Genomic DNA, 17,152 nt, shown 5'->3' on the forward strand with positions numbered 1-17,152 from the left:
CACTTAGCCTAGCATATTGGGGAGCTAAAAGCAAGCCTCAAATAATAATAATAATAATGGCATTTATTAAACGCTTACTATGTGTAAAGAACTGTTCTAAGTGCTGGGGAGGTTACAAGGTGATCAGGTTGTCCCACGGGGGGCTCACAGTCTTAATCCCCATTTTACAGATGAAGTAACTGAAGCACAGAAGTGAAGTGACTTGCCCAAAGTCACACATCTGACAATCAATCAATCAATCATATTTATTGAGCGCTTACTGTGTGCAGAGCACTGTACTAAGCGCTTGGGAAGTACAAGTTGGGAAAATATAGAGACGGTTCCTACCCAACAGTGGACTCACAGTCTAGAAGGGGGAGACAGAGAACAAAACCAAACATATTAATAAAATAAATAGAATAGATATGTACAAGTAAAATAAATAAATAAATAGAGTAATAAATATGTACAAACATATACACATATTTACAGGTGCTGTGGGGAAGAGAAGGAGGTAAGACGGGGGGGATGGAGAGGAGGATGAATTGGTGGAGCCAGGATTTGAAACCATGACCTCTGACTCCAAAGCTTGTGCTCTTTCGACTGAGCCATGCTGCTCTCCTCCTCCTCCAACTCCTCCTCCTCCTCCTATCACTTTAAAAAATATTTTTATATTGTTTTAGATTATTGTTTCACATTACATTATTTCCCATCAGACACTGTATTTTGTTTTAGCATTCTTTTGCTCAACATTCTACTCTCACAGAACCAACTGAGAATGTGAGCCTGGTTCTCCAGTGTATTCTTTAATGTTTGTGTACTGTCTCCCCCATTATAGTGTAATCTCCTTGAGGACTGGGTTCACATTTTTAACCTTGCATGTCCCCACCCCTCAAGCTCCTAGCATCATGCTCTGCACACAGGAATAATACCACCAATGGCAGAATGTACCAGTTTGGTTAGAGAGGAAGGAGTATTCCTAAGATTGTCTTATTCTTGGATCCAAACAATCCCTGTTGTTTCCAAAAGAGAGAGGTTAGGATGGCAGCTGTTCATATTTTAGGGACCTCCCACTTATCTACCTATAATAATAATAACAGTGATGGTATTTGTTAAGTGCATACTATGTGCCAGGCACTATACTAAGTGCTGGGGGAGATGCAAGCTAATCAGGTTGGACATATTCTCTGTGGGGGCTCACAGTCTCAATCCCCATTTTACAGATGAGGTAACTGAGGCACAAAGAAGTGAAGTGACTTGCCCAAGGTCACACCTATTGACCATTAAGACAGCCTGTGCTACGGCCTATGGAACATCTTACAGTTTCCCAGCGAACAGAGCTGTGGATATGCAAGAGATTGTTTTGATGGTCAAGGTTATCATTGGTGACATTTAGTAAGACTAGAATCTTGTTTCCAACTCATTTGACAAGTTGCTTGGCAGGAGAGTGTCTCTGCACAGGTCATAGGAGGTCAATTATCAAAGAAGGCCTCAGCAAACGACTGTGTATAAATGCATTTGGACCTGCAAATCCCTCCATTTGAGCTGGCTAATCAGAAAATTGCCTAGAATCTGAATACGTTGAAGGGTCACTCTGCCCTGTTTGAAGACCCCAGTTGGGTAATCAGACAGCACTTCACTAGGCATGACGATTTAAATGTGCTCTCATAGTGTACGAAGCTCATTTCTAAAATAATTAGATTGCTCCTGCTTTTATCCTCCACATTTTTGCACTCTATAAGTATATTTGATAAACATCTAATAGAAAAGCGTTTGGAGAAGCACAAAAAGAGAAACAGGAACTAGGATAGAGGGTGACATTCCCTGAAAGGCACCTTCTCTGCATCAGACGGGAACCAGGTACTGGAGATTGATAGCTGCCCCAGAAATCCAAGCAAATAATTACTGAGCGTAAGCTGAGGCCTTGAGGGGCAAGAAACTCAGCAGACAGCGCACAGGCTGGAGTTGGAGCATGCTTCAGTTCTTTTCTGAATTGACCTGGCTCACTCCCACTTCCCATGAGTTCTCATTGGCAAGGTTTGCCCTGGAGGAAATTGACATTCCCACTGCCAAACTGGAGCACCTGGAAGGGTTGGCTGATATGGGGAGTGGGGGTTCTTGGCACAGATTCAGTGGTGCCCCCCTGTTCTCACTCAATGGTGACCTTTCTCTTCTCACCACAATGCAGCTGTTGTAGCCGCTACCAAGCAAGAGTCAAGGCAAGGGGGTGTCAGGGCCAGCAGGAACCATTTTGTGTGTGTGGGTTGCTTTAATGGGCCTCTGGATTTCCACAGGAAAAACATGGGGTGTGGGCAGGAGGGGCAGAGAGTATTTCCCAGGTTTCCCATTGGGCCACACTCTGCCTTCTCTCAGGAAGTAACCCCCTTTGCAGGACGGAACAACCAGCGTAGTGATTTGGGCAGTTGTAAGACCACCGCCTCCATTGCTCTGGCAGTAAGTGGAAACGCCATTTCTTGCCATTCACCACTTTAAGCGCAGTGTCTTTCCTGATGAAGGATTCTCCCTTCAAGAATGTTGTGCGAGGCTAGAAAGGGGATGGATATTTTACCCTCCCGGCAGACAGTAAGGGGCCTGGGATTCCATCCTGCTTGGGGAGGTACTTAACCACGTCAGTGATGGGAGAAAGCCATTCTTTTTCTCATCACAGGAACTTTAGCCACAAATCCTGGTGAAAGAGCTGCAGATTTCATCCTTCAAATGTGTAAATATCAGGGCCCATCACTTTTCTGAATTTCTTTTAGTGTAAGAAAAGAGTCAGGGTGCAATTTAAAGGGACAGAGCACTACCCCCATCATTTCCAGATCTTCTAGGACTGACAGTCTCATTTGGAAGGCGGGGGAGGAATAAACCTTGAGAGCAATTTTATTGCTCTCCTGAGAAGCACAACAAATAGTTTCAGTTACTAAGCAGCACACAATACCATGGCAAACTCCCCCAAATAGCAGGGCATTTTTCATTTATTTATATAGTTGGCAAGTCTTGAGCCCCCTAATTAACAAATTACATTTATTGATTAATAGAGGAGAAGTCATGTGTCCTCATCTTAGGCTTCAGTTTCTCCATCTACAAAGAGAGAAGAAAATTGTGTCTTAGACTGTAAGCTCCTTGAGGGTAGGGATCATGTCTTCTAACTCAGTTGTACTTACCCAAGTGCTCAATAAAGCACTTTGCCCACTGAAGGTGCCCAGTAAATACTGTTGACAGAAAGACTAATTAAGAGGTCTTTAAATAGAGCCCCTAACTGCAAGCATGATGTATCCACCATTGCCCTTATCATGAACCCTAGAGCTGATGGAAGCAGGCCTGGTCTACAGCCTACCTTCTGAAACACTGCACAACCAAGAGCTTCATAGGTATTTTTTTTTAATGGCACTTGTTAAGTGCTTACTCTGTGCCTAACATTAAGCCCTGAGGTAGATATAAGTTAATTAGGTTGGATATAGTCCCTATCTTGCATGGGGCACACAGTCTAAGTAGGAGGAAGAACAGGATAACTGAGGCACAGAGAAATTAAATGATTTGTCCAAGGTTAAACAGCAAGGATTTATCAGAGCCAGAATTAGAACCCAGTTCCTCTAACTCCCAGACCTTTTCCCTTTCCACTAGGCCTTGCTGCTTCCACTCTGCTTGCCCCTAGCCAGAAGAAGAAGTAATTCCAAACATACTCCATCACTCAGGGAAGAAAAATAGAAAGTGGCACCAGTGGAAGAGCAATCCTAATTAGCATGCCATTAAAAGCATTGGGGAGGCAGGGGGGAGGAGAGGCCCTTGAGGAATCCCAGAGTCAGACCTCACCAGCCAAATTGAAGCCCAGTCTGCTAATGTAGATGGCATTCCCTTCCCCTGCAGAGACAGCAAGCTGACAATGTTGCTGCGGGAATCCCTGGGGAACCTGAACTGCCGCACTACCATGATCGCCCATATCTCGGCAGCCGCCGGGAACTATGCAGAAACCCTGTCAACCGTCCAGATCGCATCCAGGGTCCTGAGGATGAAGAAAAAGAAAACCAAGGTAAGAAGCCTTGGAGATCCTCAGGGCATTGCCTTAGATGAGTGGGAAAAGCAGCGGGAGCCAAAGCGACATGGACCGTCAGTTGATGAGTGATGGGCCTAGTGTCCACGCTTCAGGAATGAGATCTTTCTGAGATGCTGAGGGCCCTCCCACCCCCTGCTGCCGTCCATCTGGGGCTCTCCTTGTTTAAACAGATGTGGGGAGGCTTTCTTTGGGGGTCTTCCCTCCCAGCAGCTCCCGGCCCTTCCCTTACCAACTGGAAATTGTGCTTCCGTTGTTAACTTGGGGTTGAAAGGAGATTTTGGAGCTAGGTGGGTCCGGTTGCTTGGGTGGTGCTCCGCAGACATTAGGTGAGAGGTTTCAGCAGATGAGAGGAGACAGCAATCCCTGGCCCCAGAGCAAGTTCATTTGAGCCCAGACTTGGGAAACCGTTGGCCTGGTTGCTTCAGCAGGGTGGTGAGAGTTTCCGGAGCGGTCCTGCTCACAGGGCACGCTTAGCCATCTCTCCCATTTAGTGACTAACGGTCTGGGCCTGCGACCGGTCCAGTTGGAGGAAGCCAAGTCCGCCAGCCCCCAGCTGCCTTCTCCCCCCATCCCCGACACCAGACATCTTCGCCCTTCCTACGAAGTCTTTGCGCGTTGCCCTCAATTCTGAGCCAATAAAGGGAGCCCTGGATTGTATTCCACAGCCTGCCCATGTCCCTCGGAGGAAGTGCTTCACTGTGGCTTTGTTTCTTTCTCAGGGTGGGTCTTCTGAGGATTTTGTCCCATTCAAGCCAGTTTCTACCCACTGAAAGGGTTTTTTTGTTGTTTTGTTTTGGGTTTTTTGTTTTGTTTTTGTTTTGTTCTATTTTTTTAAAGGGAGGACTCAAACTGCCTGAAAGGTTAAATTTGCAAAGTTTTACTTAGCCTTTTTACTTCCTGAATGGATTGGGATTGATTCACCAATCCATCTTAATTCTACCAAAACTGAGCAAAGTCCATTGAGAGTATTAGGCTGCTGAACTGTCAACATCACCTTTAACATCAGTGGGTCCAGCATGGATTTTAGAATGTGATGACTGGAAAGCTCAGTCAATTTCAAATGGTGTTTGTGTGTGTGTATTTATTTCTCTGTGTATATATATTTATTTCCTGGGGAGTTTCTGTGCTTTCCACTTTGTGACGTTTCTTGATTATCTGTGAAAAACTGGCCCTGCTGGCCATATTTTGCTGATCTCCTGTGGCTCCCATCGTTCATCTTGCTCCAATATAAAGCCAAGATATGGAGTATTGCTCATTTTGGATTGATGTAGTCTGTGCCAAGGGGAGCTGGGGTGTCCTTGGGTTTGCTCAGTTGTTTGCGTCACTGGCAAATGCCAGAAAGAGTTGATGCTAATAACATACGGACCCTTGCCAGGCAGATATGTTGAATAATAATAATAATAATGTTGGCATTTGTTAAGCGCTTACTACGTGCAAAGCACTGTTCTAAGAGCTGGGGTAGATACAGGGTAATCAGGTTGTCCCATGTGGGGCTCACAATCTTCATCCCCATTTTACAGATGAGGTAACTGGGGCTCTGAGAAGTTAAGTGACTTGCTCAAGGTCACACAGCAGACATGTGGTGGAGCCGGGATTCGAACCCATGACCTCTGACTCCAAAGCCCGTGCTCTTTCCACTGAGCCACGCTGCTTCTAATAATAATGGCATTTGTTAAGTGCTTACTATGTGTGAAGCACTATTCCAAGCGCTGGGGAGGATACAACATGATCACATTGTCCGATGGAGGGCTCACAGTCTTAATCCCCTTTTTACAGATGAGGTAACTGAGGCTCAGAGAAGTTAAGTAATTTGCCCAAGGTCACACAGTTGACAAGTTGTGGAGCTGGGATTCGAACCCATGACCTCTGACTCCCAAGCTCACACTCTTTCCATTGAGCCACGCTGCTCATCAAAATAAAACCTGAAATTTTTGAAATGTAAGGTCTATTGTGTTTATTTATATATATATATATATATATATATATATATATATAAAGCAATATATATATATATATATAAAGCAATATATATATATTATATAAATTGTACATAACATACACACACACACACACACACACACACACACTTATCAGGCTTAATATAAATTGACTGATCATTCATTCTGTCCCACCAAATTACATTAAAACCCCCCAAAAAAACTCCAGGAACCCATCCCTAGTTAATGCTGGGATCCTGATTCACCCTCTCTCTCCCAAGGAGATAGCTGTAGTAGTAATAGTATAAGTGCTCATCAAAATGAAGATGATGATGGTATTCTTTCAGCGCTTTCTATGTGCTTAGCCCTGTTCTAAGTGCTGGGGTAGATACAAGGTAATCGGGTCGGACATTGTCCCTGTCCCACAGGGGGCTCAGAGTCTTAATCCCCATATTACAGATGAGGTAACTGAGGCTCAGATAAGTGGAGTGGCCTGCCCAAGGTCACATAGCATACATGTGAAGCAGCGTGGCTCAGTGGAAAGAGCATGGGCCTTGGAGTCAGAGGTCACGGGTTCAAATCCCGGCTCCACCAATTGTCAGCAGTGTGACTTTGGGCAAGTCACTTAACTTCTCTGTGCCTTAGTTCCCTCATCTGTAAAATGGGGATTAAGACTGTGAGCCCCACGTGGGACAACCTGATCACCTTGTATCACCCCAGCGCTTAGAACAGTGCTTTGCACATAGTAAGCGCTTAACAAATACCATCATTATTATTATTATTATGTGACAGAGCCGGGATTAGAACCCAGGTCCTCTGACTCCCAGTCCCATGCTCTTTTCACTGGGCCACATTGCTTCCCCAAGTTTTGCTACTGTGTGCAGAGCACTGTACTAAGCACTGGGAAAAAGTACACAGGTGTGTACACGCTCCAGAAGCAGCCTGGCTCAGTGGAAAGAGCACGGGCTTTGGAGTCAGTGGTCATGGGTTCAAATCCCGGCTCCGCCAATTGTCAGCTGTGTGACCTTGGGCAAGTCACTTAACTTCTCTGTGCCTCAGTTACCTCATCTGTAAAATGGGGATTGACTGTGAGCCCCCCGTGGGACAACCTGATCACCTTGTATCCCCCCAGCACTTAGAACAGTGCTATGCACATAGTGCTTAATAAATGCCATTATTATTATTATTATTATAGGTGTGATTAAACACGAGTCCCCAGTATCAGGGGACTCCGTCTAAAAACATCAGTGTGGGAAGGGGGCTGATGACAGACACACAAGGAGAGATGAAACGAAACTCTCACCTCTAAGCCCGTCAACCCCTTGGCCGACACCCGGATTCTCTGTGTGGCTGCCCTGTCTTACATCTCCTCTCCCCTACTTAGTATACGTCGAGTTCGTCCGGTGGCGAGAGCTCGTGCGAAGAGGGCAGGATGCGCAGGCCGACCCAGCTGAGACCCTTCCATCCGCGCAGCGCCGGGGACCCCGATTTCCCGCTGCTTCACCTGTCCAGCGACCCGGACTACTCCTCCAGCAGCGAGCAGTCCTGCGACACCGTCATCTACGTCGGTCCCAACGGCACGGCCTTGTCTGACAAGGAGCTGACGGACAACGAGGGGCCCCCGGACTTCGTGCCCATCGTCCCCGCCCTGCAGAAGGCCAAGACCGAAGGGAGGCCCGAGGAAGCGGCGGAGAGTGCCTCGAGGAAATCCGAGCGGGACTGTCTGAAGTGCAACACGTTCGCCGAGCTCCAGGAGAGACTGGACTGCATCGATGGCAGCGAAGAGACCACCAAGTTTCCATTCGAGGAGCTCCCAGTCCAGTCGGGGGCTGATCGGGCGACCCGGGGTCCCGGGCCCAGCCGTGGAGCGGAGGTCCACCCGCCCTCCGAGCCTGAGAAGGAGGAGCAGGGGCCTGACTGGCAGCTGGCGGAGAGGGAAGGGCAGGAGGGCGGCCAGTCCGCTGCTGCCCCCAGACTGCAGAGAAATCAGTCCCCGGCCCCCGCGCCCCCCTCACCCCGCAGTGTTCCCGGCAGCTCGGGAGGACAGCACAGCTCTCCCCAGCTCGTTCACAGCCCCAGCCTACGGAGCAGCAGGGAAAGCCTCAACTCCTGTTCCTTAGCTGAAGGAAAACCCAGGCCAATGGGCTCCCCCCGCCTGGGGGTCGCGAGCCTCTCCAAGACTTCCGACTACAAGCCGCCCCCCAGTTCTCCCTCCCAGAGGTGCAAGGTGTACACCCAGAAAGGCGTGCTGCCCAGCCCCGTGCCCCCGAGCAAGGATTCGGGCACGGCCCCGAGCGAGTCCCTTCTCCAGCCTGAGGTCCGGACGCCCCCCATAGGGATGAGTCCACAGATGGCCAAGAGGTCGGTGTCGGGGGCACCCCTCTCCGGAGAGCACTCCCCCACCCTGTCGCCCAAGAAAGAGAGCTGGAACAACCCCACCGCTGCCACTGCCACCACCACAGTTACGGTCCAGCAGCCCCTGGAGCTCAATGGTGAGGACGAGCTAGTGTTCACGCTGGTCGAGGAGCTGACCGTCGGCGAGGGTCCCGAGAACGGGCGTCCTCCTAGCATCATCAGCTTCAACAGTGACTGTTCGGTTCAGGCCCTGGCCTCGGGTTCCCGGCCGGTCAGCATCATCAGCAGCATCAGCGAGGACACGGAGGCCTACCCCGGGGCTGCCCCTGAAGTAGGCCCCTCACCATCATCGCCTCTCCCCTCGCCTACCCTTGAGAACGGGGCCCGGGATTCCCGGGATGCCCCCAGCAGCCGGCGCTCCTCCATCAGTTCCTGGCTGAGCGGGATGAGCGCCGGAAGTGATGGCGACCAGTCAGGCCACAACTTCGGCGACCAGTCCGGCTACGGGCCCAGGGAGGCACTGGCCGAACCGCCCACCTCAGAGCTGGCAGGCGGCAAGCAGGGTGCTGGCTTGGGGCGTGGCCCACCCCAGGTACAGGGGGAGGCCAGCCCCAGAGACCTGCCTATTGGGCCCGGGTCAGAGGATGAGGAGGAGGAAGCGCCCAGCAGGGCACTGGCTATGACGGGCCACAAACGGCCCGCTCTAGGGAAAGCGGAGGTCACCGGCGGTCTGGGCGGCTGTGACGGCCATGTCCCCACGAAGACCGGTGTCTTGGGGGGCCCTTTCAACATCCAAGCCCCCGAGGACTCTGACCCACTGGTCGTTCCCGCCGTCCGGGCAGGCGGCCCTCCAGAGGACATGGGCGCCAGCCCAAGGCAAGAGCTCGCGTTCGAAGACCCATGGCTGAAGCGGGAAGAGGAGGTGAAAAGGGAAGATTGGGCCTGTCCCAGCGCCCCAAAGCTGGAGCCTGGCCTGGACCAGGAGCAGAGCCAGAAGCCCAAGTCGACCGACAGGTTCAGCAGTGGTAGCAGCGGGGAGACGTTCAACTCCCCCGTGTCAGACCACCTGAAGAGGATTGTGGACGGCTGCGAGGTAGCCTTGCCCCGCTCGGCCAGCCAGAGCCCCGTGCGCGGCCCCGGCGGGCCCAAGGCCAGCAGCCTGCCCAGGGCCTTCCTGAGGGCTGGCAGGCAGGATGACCCAGACATCATCTTCTACCACTGTGCTGCCGAGAGCAATGGGCTCGTTGCGGCCCAGGCTTCCAGGGCCCTTGTGGACAGGAGGGTGGCTTCCCCCAAGCACTGTGTTCTTGCTCGCCCCAAAGGGATCCCCCCGCTGCCCCCTGTCAGGAAGTCCAGCCTGGATCAGAAAAACCGGGCCAGCCCCCAACATAGCGTGGGCAGCGGCAGCCCCCCGACCCAGCCAGCCGGCTTCCCCCCCATATTCCCCGACGAACCCAGCGGCAAGGCTAAGGAGCCCGCCGGTGGCATCGGCGGCAGCAGTAGGCTGTTCAGCGCCAAGCTCGAGCAGCTTGCCAGCCGGACCAACTCCCTGGGGCGGGCGACGGTGAGCCACTACCAGTGCCTGTCACTGGAACGCGCCGAGAGCCTGGCGTCGGTCGGCTCCCGCCTGCCCGCCGGCAAAGACAGCACCATGCCCAGGGCTAGCCGCAGCCTGAGTCGCTCGGCAGTGTCCTCCCCACCACCCAGTGTGGCCCTGGCCCAGCTCCCGGGGGCCTCCCCTAAGGCCTCCCCGTCCAAGATTTCCGCTGTGAGCAAGCTCCTCCTGGCCAGCCCCAAAGCCCGCAGCCTGTCCACTGCCGCCACCAAGAGCCTGAGCTTTTCCACCAAGTCGCTGCCCCAGACGGTGGGGCAGAGCGCGGCGGGCCCGCCCCCGAGCACCAAGCACATGTCCTGGTCAACTCAGTCCCTCAGCCGTAGCCGCGGCTCAGGTCTCGCCTCCAAGCTGCCCCTGAGGGCCGTCAACGGCCGCATCTCAGAACTGCTGCAGGGAGGCCCTGGTCCGCGCGGGCCAGCCGAGACCGAGGAGCGGGGGGGCCCGCCTGGGGAAGAGAAGCTGGCCGCCCCTGCCCTGCCTTCCCCTTACAGCAAGGTCACCCCACCACGGAAGCCTCATCGCTGCAGCAGCGGCCACGGCAGTGACAACAGCAGCGTGCTGAGCGGGGAGCTCCCGCCAGCCATGGGAAAGACGGCCCTGTTCTACCACAGCGGCGGGAGCAGCGGTTATGAGAGCATGATGCGGGACAGCGAGGCCACTGGGAGCACATCCTCTGCTCAGGATTCCATGAGCGAGAACAGCAGCTCGGCCAGCGGCCGGTGCCGGAGCCTCAAGACGCCCAAGAAGCGGGCCAATCCAGGTAATAGTAATAATAATTATTATTATTATTATGGTTTTTGTTAAATGCTTACATAGTGCCAGGCACTGTATCCAGAAATTTTCTGGTTGTGGTGTCCCTATGGGATAGGTTTCAGTCACATGCCTACTGATCCCCGATCACTTGACGTATTTCTCTTTGATCGATTGCTCAGTCAGGGGTACTTATTGAGTGCTCTGGGTGCAGAGCACTTTACTAAACGCTTGGGAGAGTGTGATATGTTTGAGTTGGTAGACATGGTCCCTGTAAAATGTCATTTATCCACTGTCTTGTACTGACCCGTCTTCTGCTGAGGGAGGGGGACGCCTGGAAGCCGTCTCTGGGAGAGTCCCTCCGATCCACCTCTGAAGCCCCCCCGAAAGGTGATCAGATCCCAGTCCAATAGCTGGTACCACCCGAGCTCCTGGAAGACTGATTTCTTCCCTGACTATAGGCAGGCACAGGCAGGCCTGCAAACACACACTGAAGCTGTGGGGAGGGGTGTGGGTGAAGTCTTCTCGGGGGTGTGGGGGGCGCACATAGGTGCCCCCCCCATTCACCACCACCATTGGCATCACTCTTCGCACGTCTGCTTGATGGGCAGTAGCTGCCTCCACCCTCAATCAATCAATCAATGATATTTATAGCGTGCTTACTGTGTGCAGGGCACTGTACTAAGTGCATGGGAGAGTACAGTACAACGGAGTTAGTAGATATGTTCCTGGCCCACAACGAGTTAACAGTTTCGAGCTTACAGTCTTTACAGCTGGGACTCACATCTTTAAATCTGCTCCATAAGCAAGACTTTACCAGTCAAGGATTCTTTCAGAACAGGCCCCGGCCTCTTGGAGTCAAACAAACCAGGCAGAGCAGCAGTCTTTCATGCAGAGGAAAGTAATAAATATACTGTTTCCAACTCCTCGAGCTCAGGAGAGGAAATGTGACTTGCCAATCGGGGATAGGGAGGGCGGGATGGAGGAGGAGGCACACTTCCTTCATGGAGACACCATTGATGCATCTGTTTCTCTTGAGTGGAATATTCTTCTGGGTAAAGTACCCTAGACTGAAATAGTTCAGTTTTTCAGAAAATATGGGAAGAGCAAGTTGTGTCATTCCCCAACTCTTTTTCCTTTCTCATTGACTTGATTTCCTGATGGCATTTTGGCAAATACTGTCTTTTCCTAGCCAGCTTCTCGGTCAGTGTGTATATCTACCTCAGTGCTTAGAACAGTTTTTGACACATAGTAAGCTTTTAACAAATGTCATAATAATAATAGCAGTAATGATAATAATAACAATACTAATATTTGGAGACAGGTCTTTTTGCCGAGATGCCTCCATTCAGAGCCTTGGAGACCCACCCACTGTTCTTTGGTTCCCACCTCTCTCTCTTGCTTTGCTGCTCCATGCTTTACTCAAATTGCTCCACCCCTGATTGGGCAGCAATCAGTAAAAAATGCTTAGAAAATCAGGTCCTTTTAAATAGCGCAATAGGATGATGTCTCAGGATTGGGCTTCTTTTATTTTTATTTACTTAAACGGCATTTGGTAAGCACTTACTATGTGCCCAGCACTGTTCTAAGCACTGGGGTAGATAGAAGATAATCAGATTGGACACAGTCCATGACCCACATGGGGTTCACCATCTTAATCCCCATTTTACAGATGAGGTAAAGAAGTTGAATGACTCTCCCATGGTAACACAGCAGCCATGTGGCAGAACCAGAATTAGAACCCATGTCCTCTGACTCCCAGTCTGTGCTTTTCTGTGCTTTTCCCACTGGGCCATGCTGCTTCTCATGTTTTTATGCTGACAGCTCTGTTCTTGTGTGAACACTTGCTCTCCGTATTTGAGGGTAAAGGACAGACACCTTGGGTGGCTGAGAGAGATGGGATATGGTTTGAATATCCAGTGTCGAGAGGCTAAGACCTCTTCTGGGCAGGGACCATAGTTCCGGCCTGTGATAATGGATATAGCAATGGAGAGGTGACCTTGTCCCCCTTATTTATGATTATTATTAGCCGAAATGTTGGCTGTCAGCCATGATCAACATCAATCAACAGCAGATCCTTTAAGAGGAGCCATAAAATTATTTGAAGGGAATTGCTGTTGGCTGGTTAGATATCAGAATTACTCAGAAAGTTCCGAAATGCTGAAAATGCTATTTTTCCTCCTTCCCCTCCTCCAAATCCCAGGGTTGTTTCAAGCCGTGGTAGATAAATCTAAATTTCACTGTCATCATTTTGAATTGTTTGGAAAATAACTGTGCCCTAGAAGAAAAAAGTATTGCTTTTCCACACTAGCATCTTTCTCTAGGTGGTCGATTCTCTGATTGCTTTCAGGATCGTTCCCCAGTGCCGTTGTCCCCCACCCTTCACAACAGCTATTTGGCACAGAGTTCACATCTGGGTGCTGTGATTGCGTGTGACAGCTCTGAATTGGGGTTTTTTTGTCCTTTGAACTTATCAAAGAAAATTCAGTACAGAATCTTAGTATGTTTGCCCCATTTTAAGCTCGCAGGTTTTAGGTGAAAAATCACGAGTCGTCAGGTTCCACTTCCATGGTGTGGAGTTTAGGAGTGTTGGGCTCTGACAAACCACCCACCCACAAGGACCATGAGGTGACGCGGCATAACTTCAATTTCTTTAGCCTTTTCTAGGCTTTTTAAATGTCAGGAACATTTATGCGCCTGCCCCCTCTGCGGGTTGACGGCCAGCAGCAGCAAGGGTTTTGTGTTGTGCTCCCTTGGCCCACTGCCCTTCCGGGTCTGTGTCTCGAAGCGATCGCCTCTTGGGTCTAAGGGGCGCGAATTTGCCAGGGAAAGCCACCCTCTCCCCTCGCCCAGCTCTCCCCAGTCCCCGTGGCACTTACTTCTCTTGTCTGCCCCACTCACCCTTGGTGGGAATGGGAGAACCTGGGGAGGGGGCCTGGATTCTTGTACCCTTAGGGGGCTAGGCCAGGCCAGAGACTGTGTCCAACCCAATTACTTTGTATCTACCCCAGCACTTAGTACAGCGCCTTAACAGATACCACAATTATTATTATTATTATTGCAAGTAAATTGGGTTGGACACAGTCCCTGCCCCACATGGGGCTCACAGTCTTAATCCCCATTTTACGGATGAGGTAACTGAAGCACAGAGAAGTTAAATGACTTGCTCAAGGTCACCCAGCAGACAAGATGGGGAGCTGGGATTAAAACCCAGGTCCTCTGAATCCCAGGCCCATGATCTATCCACTAGGCTATGCTGCTTCTCTAGCAGCATGGGAGGGGCTGAGGGAAGGAAGCCTGCTAATGGAAGCTGAGCTCCCAAAGGCCTGTCAAAGGCCCCTACTAGGCTTTAAGCTCCTTGTAGACAGGGGACATCTGTGTGCATTTATGTAGTCTCCTAAGTGCTCTGTACAGGGCTTGCTCTGCAATCAATCAATCAATTGTATTGGGTACCTACTGTGTGTAGAGCACTGTACTAAGTGCTTGTGAGTGTACAATATAATTAGACAACAGACAAATCACTGCCCACAGTGGGTACACAGTAAACACTTGATAAATACCATTGATTGATGAAATAATAGAAGCAAGCTGACTTTGGGTGTCAGTGACCCCTTCAAATAGGTGACAGGTGTTAGAGAAGTGAAGCTGGGGGAAGGGAATGGGCCTCAGTCAAAATTTTTCTGTTTGTTGTTGGTTTTCTTAGTTCATTACAATGACAGCATTGATTTTCCCAGGTCAGAGCTGGGCCATTTCATGCAGCAAATCTCAGTTGAAAGGGACCGGAGTAATGCTTTTTGCCACGCTTGACTTCCATGGCCAGTGCTGAGCGTTTGGCTGCCAGGATCCGGGAAGGGTTTGACCTAAGCAGGCATAGGCGGTTATTATGGCCAAGGACGGTAGCATGCAGGGTGTAGTAGCAAACCAGACATCAGGAGGCCGGATGTTAATGAAGGCCTCTGCCAAGTGCATTGGTGGGAGGTTGCCGGGGCTGGTGTTCATAATAATTGTGGTGATAAAGGCTTACTATGTGCCAAGCACTGTATACAGCGATGGGGTAGATAGAGGATAATCTGATCATACTCAGTCCCAGTCCCACTTGGAGCCCCAATGTCTAAAGGGTAGGGACAGCAGGTATTGACTCCCCATTTTACAATCTGTAAAACTTTGTGTTCTTCAGTGCTGGGGTTATGAATAAAATACATAAGTGCTAAGCTTGGGTGTTGTTATGAAGCATCTGGGGCATTCTGAATTAACTGGAACAGGTTTCCAAAAGGAAGTCTGACATTTGCCATTCATCCTCCAGCATTGTATGTCCAGGGCGCTCTCAGCATGGGCCTTGCATTTTTCTAGCCTGCCCCAAAAAAGTGGTCCATTTCATAGGCACTGAAATAGTGCTTCTGCTTCAACTGGCTTTAAGCTAACCCCACAGTATTGATTTGAACATCGAAAGTGTTTCTGTCCAGATTAAAGATGAGTAAACTGAGTGAAGTCAGTGAGAATCATTGTGCACCATCATTCAAGGTTGGTGTGAACCTGACCATTGTTTCGGGAAGCCTGGAAATACTTGCTTCCTAGTTCTGGAACATATCAGTCAATCTATCTCTATAGTATTTGAGTACCTGTGGTGTGCAGAACATTGAGTTAAGCACTTGGGAGCCATACCATAAAGTAAATGGCCATGATCCATATCTTCAAGATGATTACAGTCTAGCCGGGGGAAGTTGGAGACTAAGATCATTTGCAGGCAGGATTTTTCATTTAGCAGTGCAAAGGAGAACAAGGCCTGAAAAAAATGAAACTTGACTCTAAAGAAAACCAGCAGCATGACCACGACTCACCCTCTGCATTGTAGCCACGTGACTGAACTTCTTGGCTTCCATGTAGTTTTTTGTTCTTTCCCTTCTGGCACCCGACTGACTTCTCCCACAGCCAGGAGAACTCTTGTAACTTCAGTGGGCCAACTAGGTAGGTGGCCTTCCCAGAGAGAAATCACAGAGATACTATAAAATAGGAAAGAAGTCAGCCAGATTTGTATGTCTTGCATCCGTGTGTCTGTCCCTGTCTTTATTAAGCAGGCCTTCTTCAAAGAAAGTGGGATGGTGAAGTAAAGGCAGGGGAGAAGTAGTTATCTCTCTCCCACCTTGGCTGGCTCTCACTTATGCATATGTACGTTCACACGCAACACACACACTCCTCTTCCTTCCCACAGCGTGAAGTGAGGGACAGATTTAGAGATTTTTGGGTGATGCCATTTAAGTTTCTAGAGTTCTCTTCCCTTTCATTTTCCTTCCTTATAAGATTGTGTTTCATGACTAGAACACAGACGAGGAGACCGAGTCCAGGAGCCAAACACCTGGGGAAAGCAGGGCCTCAGAGCCATCCCAGCCCCCACTCAGGCCCTTTGGGGGCTTGATTACCTCACATGGCCTGGTTGCTTTGGAACCCCTGGGTTCCTAAACCCAGACAAATTTTATTTTTTATAATGGCATTTATTAAGCACTTACTATGTGCAAAGCACTGTTCTAAGCGCTGGGGAGGTTACAAGGTGATCAGGTTGTCCCACGGGGGGCTCACAGTCTTAATTCCCATTTTACAGATGAGGTAACTGAGGCACAGAGAAGTGAAGTGACTCGCCCAAAGTCACACGGCTGACAAGTGGTGGAGCCAGGATTTGAACCCATGACCTCTGACTCCAAAGCCCGGGCTCTTTTCACTGAGCCACGCTGCTTCTTATTTTGGTGTGTGTGCGCGCTTCAGACCAGCTGCTTGGCTCTACTGTCTCCCATCCCAGCTTCTCACCAACCCTACAGAATCCCACAGATGGAACTCGTCCTGCAGTCATCAAAACCTGTTGATGCTTATTTCTGCTTCTTCTTCTTATCCTTACTGAGGATAAAAAAAACCCTTGCCCTTAGAATGAAAAAAAAGCCCACTCTGTTGCTCAAGTTTGTAGTTAGTGCGAGGCTGTCCTTGCGTTTCAGGGTTGGGGTGGGGTAATCCGAAGAGTGCCCCGGCTCGGGCCCAAGATGAGGCTGGTAGCAGCCTGACTGACGTCTTGATCTGTTGTGTAGGTTCTCAGAGGCGGAGGCTGATCCCTGCCCTTTCCCTGGATGCCACCTCTCCGGTGCGGAAGCCCGCCAGCGGTCCTGGCCTCCGCTGGGTTGACGGTCCCATGCGCAGCGCACCACGGGGCCTTGGGGAACCCTTCGAGATCAAGGTCTATGAGATTGATGACGTGGAGAGGCTCCAGAGGCGGCGCGGTGGGGATGGCAAGGTGAGGAAGGAGGCGGCCTCGAGCCCTGCCCCCTGGTTGTTCCCAAGGCCGCCGTCCCCTGACGTTTCCTGGGACTTAGCCCACCCCCCGTTTCGCTCCTCAGATCAGTTGTTTGGGCCTCAATCCATTTATCTACCACCACCCTCCCCCCATCCCTTGGCCCCTTCGCTGATGGATCCCTCTTC

The 17,152-nt window shown here is 50.5% G+C and overlaps 1 protein-coding gene across 1 annotated transcript in view; it reads left to right on the forward strand.

Moving 5' to 3' along the window:
* Positions 1–17,152, forward strand: part of KIF26B (kinesin family member 26B) — a 277,322-nt gene that overhangs the window by 256,176 nt on the left and 3,994 nt on the right. Inside the window, 3 exon segments of the mRNA XM_038761100.1 lie at positions 3,850–4,012; positions 7,358–10,703; positions 16,765–16,967. Coding sequence (XP_038617028.1) covers positions 3,850–4,012; positions 7,358–10,703; positions 16,765–16,967 — 3,712 coding nt within the window.

Source organism: Tachyglossus aculeatus, chromosome 19, assembly GCF_015852505.1.
Source record: "Tachyglossus aculeatus isolate mTacAcu1 chromosome 19, mTacAcu1.pri, whole genome shotgun sequence".
NCBI classification, from domain to species: Eukaryota; Metazoa; Chordata; class Mammalia; order Monotremata; family Tachyglossidae; genus Tachyglossus; species Tachyglossus aculeatus.